Below are 15,393 nucleotides of genomic sequence, written 5' to 3' on the forward strand. Positions count from 1 at the left end.
GTCACAAACCTCAAACCTCACTAAAATTCCCACAATCCCTGGCTGAGTTGGTGTGATCACAGCTTTCATTCTGGAAGGTGAGTTCTGAAGAAGTTAAGCCAATGTTAACTTAGAAAGAAATGATGTGCACTATGAATGCCACTGAGTGGCGTTCGTAGTTCTGAGTGTGTGTGAGTGTGTGAGTGTGTGAGTGTGTGAGTGTGTGAGTGTGTGTGTGTGTGTGTGTGTGTGTGTGTGTGTGTGTGGTATTGTGTGCACATAAGCGTGTGACTGGAGTACCAACGCCCTCTTCACATGTCTCCTGCCATCACTCTCCGTCTCTGAACCTGGAGCCGGCCACTCTGGTGACTGGCTGGCAGGACACCTCCAGCATCCGGCTGTCTCAGGCTCACCTAGGGCACACACGTGAACATGTGCCCCTTTTGCATGAGCGCTTGGGGTCCAGACTCAAGTCCTGGGGCTTGGGCTACACGCACTTGACACACCAAGCCACTTTCCCGGACTGGTTTTCTTTTTAATTGTTTGTGTGTGTGTGTGTGTGTGTGTGTGTACACATACATCCTGTGCCAAGACACATGTGTGGAGGTCAGAGGACACCGTTGGCAGTGTCTTTAAGCCCTAGTTCATTCCACGGCCCCATCCTGACTGAGACAGCGTCACTGCACCCTATGCTGGCCTCTCAAACCCTGAGGTCACAGGGATGAACCACCATGCCTGGCTTGGGGTCCTAAGACTAAACTGCCCCTTGTCACCAAGAAGGCTCTCTCGGAGCAGAATCAAGGCACTGCACCATCCCCTCTGGGCCACTACCAGCCCGCTTTCCCAACTGTTTCTCCCCTGCCCTGGAAAGCCGCAGGCAGAGAGCCTGAACCTTCCCAGGACCACCACTGAGCCCCGGTAAGGCTGCCCGAGGCATGGCTCAGCACCGGGGCTGACGGGAGGAGGGCGCGCTGAGGAGATAGTTACCCGGGGTTCCTCGGCTCACTGTCCCGCGAGCTTCCTCCCTTCAGCTTCCTAACCAGCTTCTCACTGCTGCGTCTAATGGAAGCCCGGAGTTTGCTAAAGGAGCCACTGCGCTTTAAAGATCCAGTGCCATCCTGAAAAACATGTGAACAAGTGTGACGCTGGGGGTGTCCCCTCCTGCCCCAGGCTCAGCCCAACGACCCAACTGCTGCCAGGTACTGGCTGGCAAGTGAGTCCTGCCAACGCCACCAACTGTCATGTGCAAGAACACGTTAAAAACAACCCATGATCGGGAATCCTTTGAAGAGGAAGAGTCCAAGCAGAAGCAGGCAAAGGACAGTGAGCCTGCTGCCACCGTCTTAGGACAAGGGACAGCACAGGGTCACAAGAACTCAGGCATCTTCCAAGCCTGGCACCCACGTGTAAGTAATTCCATGATGTGTGAGCATGTGTACACCTGGCAGGAAATCAGCCAGGGCACCAGGCCTCACCACGACAGTCGCATCTACCCAGCGCAGAGACGTGCCTTCAGGGAATTTAAATGGCAAGTCTAAAGCTGCTGCAGGAGTTTTAATGAAACGGTCGTTCTCATACAAACACTAGAAGCCCTGAGGTACTTGTGGGAAGCGGAAGCACAGCCGGCTGTTCCCACAACCAATGCACATGCTACAGACACCTCGGGGTCTGGACACGAGATCAAATACACAGTGGGAGCCATATGCACGGCAGCGTTACTTTTCAGAACGGCCCCTGGGGCTCTCAGAACCCCGCTGCTGCTAGAGCCCCCCTCCCAGGCCTGCATCCCAGAAGATGGAGAACTGAGCAGAGCAGACAGACACAAGACACGGTCAGTTGGAGTGAGTTTATTAGAAGTTAGAAAGACACGAATACACATCACAGAGCACTTGAGATTAGTAGAGAAAAGCAGAACTGCCAAAATTCCACACCAAGACTACACAGCAAATCTACCTCGTGTGTCCTGGGGAGGCCCTGTGCTGGGCGCCGGCCAAGCCTCTACGTGCGACAGGGATGTGCAGCACATGCCTCACTCCCGCACTCAGTGACTGCACAGGCCACTATCATGCCACTGTAAAAACCCTGCGTGACGCTACACCTGTCAGCAGGGGGGACGGCTACTCTCTCTTAACTGTTAACTCGTGTGTTACACAGTAAATGGGCGTATTAACACGGTTGATATTTCTAAGTACATATCTGGCAAAGCTACATGTATCCAGAAATCAAGACCCCAAAAGGACAGCAGCACCGAAAGGAATGGCCAGTCCCAGAGGTGCGGCTGACAAGCTCCTAGGGGCTGCTAGACACAGCGGGCAGCACTGGAGGGCCGGAGGAGGCACGCCCGTCATGCAGGAGCAGTGCGGGAGGCACCGGGCTAGGCCTGTCAGACAGAAAGAGAGAAGAGATGAGGCCACAGGAGCAGGTGCAGCAGGCCCCGCCCCAAGCCTGCTCCACAGTATTTCTAGGTCACACATCAGCAGCGCTCTGCTCAGCAACCCAGGTGCTCCCTGCTTGGCCAGGCCGGCCCAGGACCCAGGGCATGCGGGGAACTGAGGCAGCCTCCAGGTAACTGTCAAGAAGGAACATCAGCGTTTCTCCAAGCACAGACTAGCATGGTGTTAGAAACCTCCTCCACACTACTACTGAAAGTTTCACAAGTTACTGTGCCCGAGAGAAACTGTCCGAGGTGCTGCAGAACACCGGGACAAAGGAAAGGCTGAATGTGGAAGAGAGTTAAGCTTCTGCCGAGAGCTGCTCTCTCTCAACTGTCACGAACCCCTGCAGTCTGAAGACTTTCTGTCCCTTACACTAACATGCTAGACAGCTTCGAAACTTTAAGACCCAGTGATTTTAAGAGCTGACAGCACATCTGAAGCATGCGGTTGGTGATCAAACAAAACCACTTCCCACAGCTGGCCTCCTGGGTCTGCAGAATCTGAAAGGCACACAGACAGCTGGGCCTGGCCCACCCGCTCACTCACCATGGGACGCTGAGCAAGTCATTTAACCAGCCCGAGCTTCATTTTTCTCATCTTTAAAACGAAAAATAAAACTTGTTACCAATGCCTCGTGCAAGCCAGGAGGACAAGAAAACATCAATTCCCACTGTTTGCCATGAGAAGGCGCTCTGCAGCTGCCACACAGCAGACCCTACTGCCCACGTGGCCCTGTGCCCACCACAAGGGGCTCAGTGCCCACCCCTGGGTTCTGATGCATTACAGTAAGTGCCCTCTCTCTAAGCTGCTGGGAGCACACGACCGGGCATCAGGGCACACAGACTCCAGCTGGGTCCCGGAAGCCACCACCACCTAGAGCAGCTTGAGAAGCAGGTGAGGGCACGGGCAAGCAGCTGGCTGCCAGCGCCAGGCCCTGTTCTCCTCGAGTGGCAGGCTGCCCCCTCCTTGGGCTCAGGCTTTCCCATACACGCCCTCAGCACCTGCACCCCAGGTGGGACGGATGCTGGTGACTAACGCCACCAGCGAGGCTCACGGTGGAGGCTCACTGCATTCTACACAAAAGATGTGCGCACTGCGTGAGCCCGCAAGTGGGTTTCTCTTTTAAACTGCACGTACCGTGTGTGCGCACTAGCGAGTGCACCACAGTGTTCAGAGGAGAGCCTGCCCGCCATGTGGGTCCTGGGGATTAGCTCAGGTTACGTGAGTGGCAAATGCCCTTTTTGCCCACAGCCATTTCGTAAGCTCTCAAAGTGAGTTTCCGAGCAGAAATAAATCACATAATAAACTGATTTTAGAGTCCTCTTTGTACAATAGAATTGTGGGTGTGTAACTTCTTTTAGTATATTCCAGCTGCCTTGTTAGCATGACTTCCCCAAAATAAAAATCCTCTTTGAACTAACAGCTATATCATTCTCTAACAAGTATCTCATTCCTTAAGCAAGAATTTCGTGCATTAAGCCTTGTGAAGGTCAAGCTAGGCCTGGTGGCACACGCCTGCAGTTCCAGAGCTCAGGAGTCAGAGGCATGAAGGTCTCTAGCAGTTCCAGCTAACCTGGGATCTACAGAGAAACCCTGTCTCAAAACCAAAATAGGTGGCGCACACCTTTAATGCCGGCACTCAGGAGGCAGAGGCAGGCGAACTCTGTGAGTTCAAGGCCAGCCTGGTCTACAGAGTGAGTTGCAGGACAGCCAGGGCAAAACCAAAAACAGAACAGCCTGTAGAAGTCTGGCACTAGGGCACACACCCACAATCCCCAGGCCCAAGAAATTAACATAGGGAGGCCTGCGTGTGAGACCAGCCTGGGCTCTACCCTGTCTCCAACAAAACAGTCAAACAGGGTGGAGTATGGCTCAGCTGTGGAGCCCGTCCCTTCCACGTGTACGGCTCAATCTCCAGTCCTGAAGCAATGCATGCAGCTGCTCACACACACACACAGGCACACACACACACTCGTGCCACAAGCAGAGACACGCATACATGCACACGCACCCACACACTTGTAGAATCTCAGCACAAGAGCAAGGTGAAATAAGAGGAGATGGGCGGAGGCTGCTTCTGAGGGACCCCAAGAAAAGGGGTCAGCAAAGATGGAGGCTGTCCTGGGGGCTCTGTCCCAGAGAGCTGAAGCATTTGGTACTGCACGTGCGAACACCAGGACACCCGTCAGCAAGATGACTTTACACAAGACAGTCCACCGTTGCTCCGTATCACTGGAACCCAGTGGCCACGACTGACACCCGCGTCACACTAGATGCAGAATCACACAGACAGGGGCTGGGTCAGGAAACTGACTTTGATCTAGAGGAGAGTACGTGGCCAGGAAGCACCAGCTTTCTCTAGAGACTGGCCTGCTGGAGCCACGCCAGGCACCTCAGGAAGCCTGGGGGAGCCCCATTCTCAGGAGGTGTGGTCACCATCACCATGACATAAGCTCAAGAGGACAAGCTGCACTCCCAGGCCGGCTTGCTGCACAGCGGAGGCCCGCCGTGTCCTCACGCCTAGCTCCTCACCAGCGCACAGCCAGGCACCTGCAGGGCAGCCAATACCCAGCAAGCTTGCCTCACCATCAAGTTCTAAAGTCTATCTCTGAACACTGAGAAGCCCTGAGTCCATGTAAAAGGGGACTCCTTTTATTCCTGTGAGTTAATCACCCGTTATCTTGACCCTGTAACACACTGGCTAAAGCTGAAGTCACCCCAGAGAACAAAGGATGGCAGTTTCAGTATTTTCAAGAGCTCTGAAATCTTTTCCTTAAAAATTATAATTGTAAACCAAGCAGCAATGGCAACTGCCTTTAATCCCAGCACTCAGGAGACAGAGGCAGACGGATCTCTGTGAGTTCAAGGCCAGCCTGGTATACACAGCAAGCTGCAGACCAGCAAGGGCTGCGTAAGAACGAGCGAGCGAATGAATGAATGAATGAATGAATGAATGAATGAATGAATGGAGGAGGGATATGACTCGGCTCGGGGGAAGAGGCCTTGCCTAGCATGTGGAAGCGCTACAATCATACCCAATAGTATAAAAACGAAACCAAGTTTAAGTTTAAGCTAAGCGTGCTGTGCACACCCATATTCCCAGCACCCAGCAGGCTGAGGCAGGAGCTAGCACAAGGCTGTAGACAGTTCATCTGCCTAGCAAACATGAAGGGGTTAGATCTCTAGCCTAAGTGTGCACGCACATTCGTGGACACCCCACACACACGCCAGCGAGCACACATGCAAACACGCGCGCACACGGAGTGGAAGGCAGGAGCTCCCTCCCTGCAGGTAAAGGCATTGCCACCTCCTCCATGAGTGTCCAGGGTGGGTGTGAGCTGCTGACCTGTTGACAACGTCACTGGCACAGGACTCACATACATACAGACCTAGAAATACTGTCTCAGGAGAGCGCTCTCCCGGAACGTCACGAGAGCATTACAATCTGTAAGCAAGCCACTGGCCACCAAGCAGGGCAGGCCCTCTGGACAAGCATGCAGGAAGTGGGGCGGACAGTAAGTGCAGTGCATAGCTCTGGCAGGACAGGCACGGGCGGGAACCCCCAGGCCTGTGCTGCAGTCTGGGACCAGGCCCAACAATGCTCAACAGTAAAGTGGATGCTGACTGGCTGTCCTGGCACAGGAAAGTTCAAAACAAGAAAGCTGCTAGATCACCCTAGAGGAAGGCCTGGGATGTGGCTACCAACAGTTCACGTGACGTTTAGTCAACACGCTGGCTCCTCCCAAAGCTGCAGCTAAGCAAATTCTAGAGCCAACCAATCCACAAGCAGGATAGACTGTGAGAAAGTCCCGAGCGACAGCCGACAAAACCACACTAGGACAGCCAGCCACAGCCCCACAGGAGCTCCAGCACAGTGGTGTGCCTGGCCTGCAGGATCCCCCACGCTCTCCTTGAAGAAAGGGCTAAAGACACCCGTGCAGCAGATGAGTCTTCAGCACATTACAGAAACCCACTTGAAGGCCACATGCTGCCCACAACCCAAGGTGGGAAGCAGTGGAGAGGCCTGCTGTGGGAGCAGGCCCACGTGAACTCTGAAGCCCACTGGCTCCGTACACAAGCAGGTGGCTCTAAGCCAAAAGGCTGGGACACCCATCAAGTGGCAGTGTGGGCTTAGGACCGCCAAGGTAGACAGGAGAGCCCTGAGGCCGTGAAAAGCAGGTCCAGTTAGACAGCCTCCAGGCTCTCTCGCAGCCCCAGGGTGGCCTCCTGAGTGCTGTCAGGGGCTCTGAGTTAGCAGGAAAATGGGCAGGTTAGGAAAGCTGGTTAGCTGTCAGCCACACCCATCCCTAGGTTACGGGGGAACCAGAGTCTAGCCTGAGCTTTACACAGCCAGGATGCTCAATCAGCATGCACACATGCTCTACCAGAGGCCCGTCCGCTGGTGTGGCCTCAGGAAGACAACTACAAGCACTACAGCTTCAGTATTAGCAGAAGTTAGGAACTTACAGAGAGATTCCCTGATGCTTAGTTTGCGGAAAGTGGAGGGTCTAGCGTGAGACAGAACAGCCAGCAAGTGCTGCTGGGGGCAGGCCGGCAGTCCCGAGCGCAGCCAGCTGCGTGCTGTACTTACCCCACTCCACTCTACGCTCATACTCACTTCCTCCCCTCCATCAGGGCCACTCTCGTACTTGACCACGTCCACGTTGAGACTCTCCCGGCTCCTCCGCTTCTCCACGCTCTCAGGGTCATTTAGCACTTCGGCCACTCTCTGTTTGTGAACAGTGTCAAGACCCTGTGAGCCAGGCAGGGGAGAACGGTGACGCGTTAGCACTTACCTCAGAAGACTTCTAGGTGCCCGAGCTTGAATAGACAGAGCCAAATCTTTACTTATTCTATCGCTGTTTGTTCCTGGGAGCCTGCAGGCACGGGTCGGGTGGAAGAGGTCACAGGGCACTATGGCGTCAGGCGGGTCTCTCCTTCCACCCTCCTACAGGTCTGCGGGAGTCTTGGGTTGCCACCTCCCAGAGCAAGCAGCGTTACCCACCAAGCCCTCACTACCTCACGGGCCCCAGATGCACCGATTCTTAAGCTACCAGGACAAACTCAGCTCAGTGCTTCCTGGAAATGGACTTCAGGCTTCCTAGGGTCACAGGGAGGGGTCTGCCTTATGTACGTCTGCATCACCCAAACTAGGAGCTTACACACAGGACTGACTGCAGCTGTACTCTGTGTAAGCAAGCTGCTGTGGTGGTCCATGCCTGTAATCTCAGCACTCAGAAAGCAGCACAGGAGGGTGATGAGTTCAAGGTCAGCCTGGCTACCTCAGGCCCTGTACTTAAAACAAGTCCTATAAGCACACACTAAACTCCAGTTAAGGCTGAACACACTTGACGAACTGGGCTGGAAATGTCTAACCGGACCCAGCATGCACACCAGGGGAGCACACAGCGCACAGCAGACCTGATGGTGCATGCCTGAGCCTCACTGTGAGGTGGCAGGAAGGTCAGAGGCTCGAGGATAACCTCAGCTGGAGTCTGAGACCAACCTAGGAACCGAGATAATCTGTCTCAAAAAGCCATGATGACAACAACCCTGGCACATGCCCACATCCTGCCCTGCTGTGTGACACGACACTCCTGAGGCACAGAAGCTGTCTTCTGCTCAGAGCCTCTGCAGCTGCCTGTTGGGGAGCGTCCTGAGGGGAGCGCTCACACCCTTCCTCTGGACCTCCGAGAGCTCTCCCTGCAGCTCCCCCTGCTACACCTCAGCCTGCAATCTAGAGCAAGGCCTAGCTGCAGAGCCCGCTCCTAGGGAGACACAGCTGGTGACAGGCCACATATGGCCTGAACCACCTCCCAGGACCACAGGCAGCACCAAGGGCTCTGCCTGATGCCAGCCCACAAGTCCCAGGAGAGCTGGCCCCAACTCAAAGTACTTCGCACCAACCGTGAGCACATAGGGGCACTCCAGCCTTTCACCTTTCCTTCTTTTTCATTTACCTTTTTAGTTTCTTGACACAAGGTCTCTTTTAGTGCAGGTTGGTTTAAAAAGGTTAATCTTCTTGACTCAGCACCTGAGTACTGAGCACCGGGTACTGAGAGGCCATCATGCCCAGCCCCTTTGAACACTTTAGACGAACACAATCACGTTACTACAAACGTGATGCGAGAGGGTGCTGAGTGCTGAGTGCAACCAAAACACCGACACAGTGCACAAAAAGGCCACACTGAAACCTGTGCTTCTGTTTTACAGACACATAGTCTCTGTGTAGCCCAGGCTGTCCTAGGACTCGCTCTGTAGACGAGGCTGGCCTCCCAGGCGCTGGGATGAAGGGATGTGACCCACCACACTCAATTAACCCATGCTCTTCTCTGTTTTCATTGGGTTTTCGGGAGTTTGGGGGTTTGTTTGGTTAGTTGGTTTGGTTTTGTTAGGTCTTTGAGACAGGGTCGCACTGTGCAGTGCTGAGTGGCCTGGAACTCACTATGTAGACCAGGCTGCCCACAAACCTTGCACCTCTCTGAAGAAATTGCCCTGCCTCTGCCTCCCAAATCCTGAGATTAAAGGCCTGTGCCAGCACACTCAGACCCCAAATCCAGGTATTTTACATTAAAATGTTTTCTTTGTGTGTATACATGTATGACCAGCTGGCATTACAAAGCAAATCCCTGTCTCCAAAATAAATAATAAATCCTTTCTTCCTGCAGTCCTCACAGAGACTAAGCCCAATAAAGTTTTCAGTAACAGCCACATATAAGGCCACATTTCCAACAGAGCAGCTGACAGAAGCAATGGGCACACCTGTTTACGTGACCTCATGGCAGCTTCTTCCAGTGTTTCCGCAGCTTCAAATTTCCCCTGCCGTCGGTAAAGTGCTCCAAGGTTTTTCAAAGTGGTTGTGACGGTGGGACTGCAAGAATGCACACAACACAGAAGCACTAAGTACAAGTCCCGTCGCAGCTCCATCAACAGCAAGTCCGTGCTGTGTGGTAACCCTCCGTCTGACAGGCATGGATGCTGGGCAGCAGTCTGCATCACAGTGTGCTCTGGTGCAGTACATGGAGGACAGGGCTTTTTGTCAGCTAATACATTTTCCTGATGGAGGTGAGGAGGATACTGAGTCTTAAAGAAAGGAAGCCAACACTAGGGAATTGCAGCAGGCTTCTAGGCCAGCAGAAGTATAGGGCACACGGAGCACACTCACCTCCAACAGCAAGGGTGTGTCATCCCCCTGTGCAGACAGGTGTGCTGAGGGCTGGCTTCCAGCCCCACACACATGCTAAGTGTGTTGCACTGTGCCTCAGGCAGCTGCTCCTGAAGTATCCCCTTCAGCTAAGCTCCTTCAGTCAGGTGCTTGTCAATAAAAAGGAGTGCTGGCCAGCACCCACCTGCTGGATCGAGCAAGCTCACTGACCGAGGAAACAGCCAGGTGTTTGTTTGTTTGTTTTTGAGACAGGGCCTCACACCCCAGCTCTGACTGGCCTGGAACTCCCTATGTCAACCTCAAATTCAAAAGATCCTTCTGTATCTGCCTCTCAAGTACTGGGGTTAGAGGTATGTCTCCCCATGCCTGGATTTTATTTTTTACTTTATTTTACTACTCATTGTTATTATCAGTGTGTGTAGGCACACCTGCGGATAAGCCTCCTGGGGAGGTCAAAGGACAAGTTTGTGCTTATGTCAGCTCCCAGGCTTCAATGCTCCCAGCCATCTCAGCAGCTCAACAATCATGTCTGCAACTAGAATTTAAGGGAAACAGGGGCTATGGGACTAGACTTTTAACATCTGGCCCATCGCTGTCATTCCCTGCTGTCTGGCCTCTGGGCTGCACAGACTTACCTATCCACTTTGCAGGCCTTGTACCAGCCACCATACTCTCCAAAGGATGCCCCATCCTTCTGCTTTCCCTAATTGTGACAGAGAATTTTAATGAGTAAAGACTCACTACAGTATATCAACTCACAAGGCCCCTCAAGGCAGCCCAGCCTTACTTTGCACTCTTCTCTTTCTTCTGCGTGCATCCAAATGGGCTTGTTTTCATCTAAGAAAGAAAAGACAATCAAATTTGAGGAATGAGAAAACCAGTCAGGTGGTGGTGGTGTTTGGGAGGCAGAGGCAGGTGATCTCTGAGTTCTAGGCCAGTCTGGTCTACAGAGTGAGTTCTAAGGCTATTACACAGAGAAACCCTGTAGAAAGAAAGAAAAGAAAGAGAGAGAGAGAGAGAGAGAGAGAGAGAGAAAGGAAGGAAGGAAGGAAGGAAGGAAGGAAGGAAGGAAGGAAGGAAGGAAGGAAAAGACAAGAAAAGACAAGAAAAGAAAAGAAAAGAAAAGAAAAGAAAAGAAAAGAAAAAAGAAAAGAAAAGAAAAGAAAAGAAAAGAAAAGAAAAGAAAAGAAAAGAAAAGAAAAGAAAGAGGGCTGGAGAGATGGCTCAGAGATTAAGAGCATTGTCTGCTCTCCTAGAGGTCCTGAGTTCAATTCCCAGCAACCACATGGTGGTTCACAACTGTCTATAATATGAGGAATACATGGAGGTAAAGCACTCATCCATTAGATAGATAGATAGATAGATAGATAGACAGACAGACAGACAGACAGACAGACAGACAGAATCTAAAAAGAAGAAGAAAAGACACAGAGAAACAGAGACAGCTGGAGTGACCTGTGGCGCACACTTTAGTTCCAGTGCTTGGGAAGCAGAGGCAGGTGGATTGCTATGCTTCAGGAAAGCCGAGGCTACACAGTAACCCCTGGGCAGCTGACTTCTAAGGCTGTCAGTGACTGCAAGGTTTTAAATGCTTTCTTTTATAAGTTGCCTTGCTCAGGAACTGGAGAGATAGCTCAGAGGTTAAGAGCACTGGCTGCTCTCCCAGAGCAATTCCCAGCAACCACATGGTGGCTCACAACCATCTATAATGTGAACTGATTCCCTCTTCTGGCAGATGTAAATGCAGACAGAACACTCAAGTAAATAAATCTTAAAAGAGAGAGAGAGAGAGAGAGAGAGAGAGAGAGAGAGAGAGAGAGAAAGAAAATCCTTTGGATATTTCAGCCAAGTTTGAGTTGGAAACCATTCTTTTTGTTTTGGTTTGGTTTGGTTTTTTTGTTTGTTTGTTTTTTTGGAAACCATTCTTTTTACTAACACAATTAATACATTTGCTCAGAAGACTTCTTACCATCCACAGAACCAAACTCCCGCTCGTGCGCACGGGTGAGGATCTCCTTGTACAGAGTTTCCGCTTGTTTGAACTTCCCTTGCTTCAGATAACAGGAGGCCTTCAAATAAAGCACAGTATTAGCACCCTCACACAGAAACACCGCCACTGTCATCTCCAGGCGAATCACAGAGCATACCAGGTTATTCTTCGTCTTGGCCACGTTGGGGTCATCAGGCCCAAGCTTTGTCTGGTAGATTTCCAGGGCTCTCTGGTAGTAATACTCCACCTCCTCATACTTGCCCTGGTTCTGGCACAGCAAGGCCAAGTTATTTAATTGCTTGGCAACATCAGGATGATCCTTTCCCAGAACCTGGGGTTAAAGACAGTGACTCAGAAACAGAACAGCACCACTTCTTATTATTATTTTTATTATTGTTGTTGTTGTCGACTGTCTACCGTCCTGGCAGAGGGCAGCACTCACCTTGCTCCACATGTACACTGGGCACACTCAGGCTCCCATACCACATCACTACAGACTAGTTGGAGCCCACTGACCTCACCTTGAAGGAGGGAAAAGGTTCTGTGTTCCTTTCCTTAACTTGTTTCTTTTCAGGGTAGGAGCACGTCACTATGTAGCCAGGGATGACCTTGAACTTCAGACTCTACTCCTCAACCCCCCCCAAGAGCTTGAGCATACACCTGGCTCTTTTGGGGGGGGGGGGGTGCATGAGGCGGTGTTTGTTAGTTTGTTTTGAGACATGGTCTCACTCTGTAGTGCACGCTAGCCTGGAACTTGCTATTTAGCCCAGGCTAGCGCTGTTTCAGCCTCTCAGGGGCTGGGATTACAAGCATGAGCCTCCACAGCCCTCAGCAGCTTGTGTAATTCGTGGCAGGTGCCACAGTGGAGCACGCCATGAAGCTAAGGAAGCGGTTCACAAGGCTTTGATTACCAGAATTCAAGTGCTCCATCCCAGACGCTTGCTGTGCTCCCCGAAGCCCCACTACTAACGACACCCAGGACCTCCGTGCGTGATTCCTGCATCTCACACTGCGCCTTCCCCACGTCCCAGGACTGCCTCATAAACACACCCACCATCCTTCTCCAGCGAGTCTCACCCCCATAATCACCCTGCCCACTGATCCTTTCCCTCGAGTCAAAGTCAGGAAAGCAGGAGTTTTGTCTTTCCTTCCTCCTCCTCCTTAGAAATGGTGGCTGGTTTCCAGTCATGGTGCACACACCTGTGACCCCAGCACTCAGGGAGGGAAAGGCAGGCAGATCTCTATGCGTTTGAAGTTAGCCTGGTCTACAAAGCAGGACAGCCAAGGCCACACAGTGAAACCTTGTCTCAAAAACAAAAACAAAAGACAAAAACAAAAAAGAAAGAAGGAAAAAGAAGAAAGGTGGCTGGCACAGACGGAAGAACAAACTCACACTTAATTCCCTCCAAAACCTAGTCAGTCCCTGGGTGGTGGTACTGAACTTCAGTCCCAGCACTCGGGAGGCAGAGGCAGGAGGATCTCTGTGAGTTCCAGGACAGCCAGGGTTACAGAGAGAACCATCTCAGGAAAAATAAATAAATAAATAAATAAAAGCAGAAACACTAGCCAGGCACGGGCCACTCAGCACTGCACCTCACTCGAACACACTGCCAACGTCTTCTCCACTTCTCCCTGCCTCTGAGCCTGTGAAGTCAGCTAGCCAAGATTTAGTTCAAACCCAAGGCCTCCCTGAGCTGACGCAGGGCTGGAGGAGCCTGTCCCTCCCCTCCTGCAGCTCTACCCCCCCACCCCCACCCCCGGGCCCAGCTAATCAAGGGAGGGCGCTCCTGCCGGCAGGGATCTGCATACAGCACTGGAATAAACTTGGTGTTTTGGAAGAGAATCTGTTTTCTCCAGACTAGCATTGGGCTTCTGGATTTAACAGAGAAGCCCCCTTAGCCCCTCAAGAACTCAGACCACAGTCGTGTGCCAAGTGCTGGCTGAACTGGTCTTCTAATCTTGATCCCTCTCTATGCTTACGCTGCTTCTGACCCCAGCCCACACAATCTGACACTTTCCTTTCATAAATAAGCAGGTGACTGCACAATAAAATAAAAATTATCTAGGGGCTAGAGAGACAGCTCAGTGGTTAACAACACTTGCAGAGGACCTGGGTTTTATTTTCAGCAGCCACATGGTAGTGCACAACCATCTGGACCTTCAGTTCCATGGGCTCCAATGGCCGATTCTGACCTCTGAGGGTACTATGCCTGCATGTGATACACAGACATACATGCAGGCAAAACACTCATACATAAAATAAAGTGAAAAAATCGAATAAAAATTTTGAAATAGCTATACATTTAATAATCTTTGCCATATGGCTCAAAATTAAATGATCACTCCCAGTATCACTAATAAACAACTTTAAGAAAGAAACACCACGCTGAGGCTAGAGAGATGGCTCAGTGGTTGGGAACATTAGCTGCTTTTGCAGAAGACCCGGATTCAGTTCCGAGCACCCACACAGCAGCTCACAACTGTCTGTGACTCCAGCTCCAAAGAATCTAGTGTCCTCTTCTGGTGTCTCTTGAGACCAAGTACACACACAGTATACATCTATGCTTGTAGACAAAACACTCAGATACACAGAATACAAACAAATAAATCCAGTCGGGCATGGTGACACGCACTCTAGTCCCAGCACTCAGGGAGGCAGAGGTAGGGGGATAGCTGTGAGTTCAAGGCCAGCCTGGTCTACAAAGTGAGTCCAGGACAGCCACACAAAGAAAAACAAAAAACAATCTGTCAATCAATCAATCTTAAACCTGTCTCAAAAAAAAAGAAAATCAACCAATCAATCGTTCGATCAATCAATCCATTGATCAACCTTAAAGCAAAAGAAAACACCAAGCTGAACTGTGCCATTCAGCCACCAGGCCATTCATCCTGCATAGTTTGCAGTCCACCCTAGGAGCCTGTAACAAATACGGATTTCCTCTGAGGCCCTAGACTTGCTGTATTGTTTGTCACAGAGACAAGGCCCCACCTTCTTTATGTCCCTCCAGAAACTACAGGTGTTCAACGAACACATACTAAGAAAAAAGGCTGGTGTGCTGGTGCCAGTCTGTTCCTCAAGAACTGGCCGCAGCCCTGAGTACTCTGCTAACCTTCTGCCTGGACCACTGGAAGACGTGCAGTGAAATACATAGTTATTTAAGATTTACTAGCTGGCATGGTGGCGCACTCCTGTAATCCCAGCGCTCAGGGAGGCAGAAGCAGGCTGACTGCTGTGAGTTCGAGGCCAGAATGGTCTATACAGCAAGTCTAAGACAGCCAAGGTTACACAGAGAAACCCTGTCTCAAAAAAACAAAAAAATAACAACAACATTTACTCATGTTATGAGTGTTTTGCCTGCATGTGTGTCTGTGCTCCACATGCACACCTGATGCCCACTGAAGCCAGAAGAAAACTCTGGATCGCCTACAACTGGGGTTACAGCTGTGAGCCACCATGTGGGTCCTGGGAATTGAACCTGAGTCTTCCGTAATAGTAGCAAGTACTCTTAACTGCTGATCCATCTCTCCAGCTCCAGTAAACTTATTCTTGTTTGTCTGAGACAGGGTCTCTCTGTGTAGTGAGTCCTGAAACTATGCACACCAGGCTGACATTAAATCACAAAGATCCACCTGCCTCTGTCTCCCGAGTGCTGGTGTTAATACAGTAAACTTCTTAAACTAAAGCATCTTTACTAACAAGTACACACCACCAGCGAAATGCAGAGACGCCGTGCTGCCCTCTGCCACGCAGAACCTCCTTTCTGATCAGCCACAGGAGCAGCACAGCTACACACTGGAAGCCCCCACCCATAACACACTCCCAC

General features: G+C 51.4%; 1 protein-coding gene across 15 annotated transcripts in view; it reads right to left on the minus strand.

The window, feature by feature from the left end:
- Positions 1-15,393, minus strand: part of Klc1 (kinesin light chain 1) — a 31,476-nt gene that overhangs the window by 9,419 nt on the left and 6,664 nt on the right. The window contains exons 7-14 of one of the 15 annotated variants that reach the window (XM_055592990.1): positions 11,727-11,900; positions 11,549-11,648; positions 10,367-10,416; positions 10,215-10,282; positions 9,177-9,285; positions 7,033-7,167; positions 2,961-3,011; positions 1,030-1,097 (exon numbers count right to left, since the gene is read on the minus strand). In XM_055592990.1, coding sequence (XP_055448965.1) covers positions 2,979-3,011; positions 7,033-7,167; positions 9,177-9,285; positions 10,215-10,282; positions 10,367-10,416; positions 11,549-11,648; positions 11,727-11,900 — 669 coding nt within the window. In that variant the 3' untranslated portion in view covers positions 1,030-1,097; positions 2,961-2,978. Of the gene's footprint in view, positions 1-966; positions 1,098-1,810; positions 2,360-2,960; positions 3,012-7,005; positions 7,168-9,176; positions 9,286-10,214; positions 10,283-10,366; positions 10,417-11,548; positions 11,649-11,726; positions 11,901-15,393 lie in introns of those variants that run through there. The other 14 variants (XM_055592986.1, XM_055592991.1, XM_055592987.1 and 11 more) reach the window with 14 other exon arrangements.

This window comes from Psammomys obesus, unplaced genomic scaffold (assembly GCF_907164565.1).
Source record: "Psammomys obesus unplaced genomic scaffold, mPsaObe1.curated_primary_1811, whole genome shotgun sequence".
Taxonomy (NCBI): domain Eukaryota; kingdom Metazoa; phylum Chordata; class Mammalia; order Rodentia; family Muridae; genus Psammomys; species Psammomys obesus.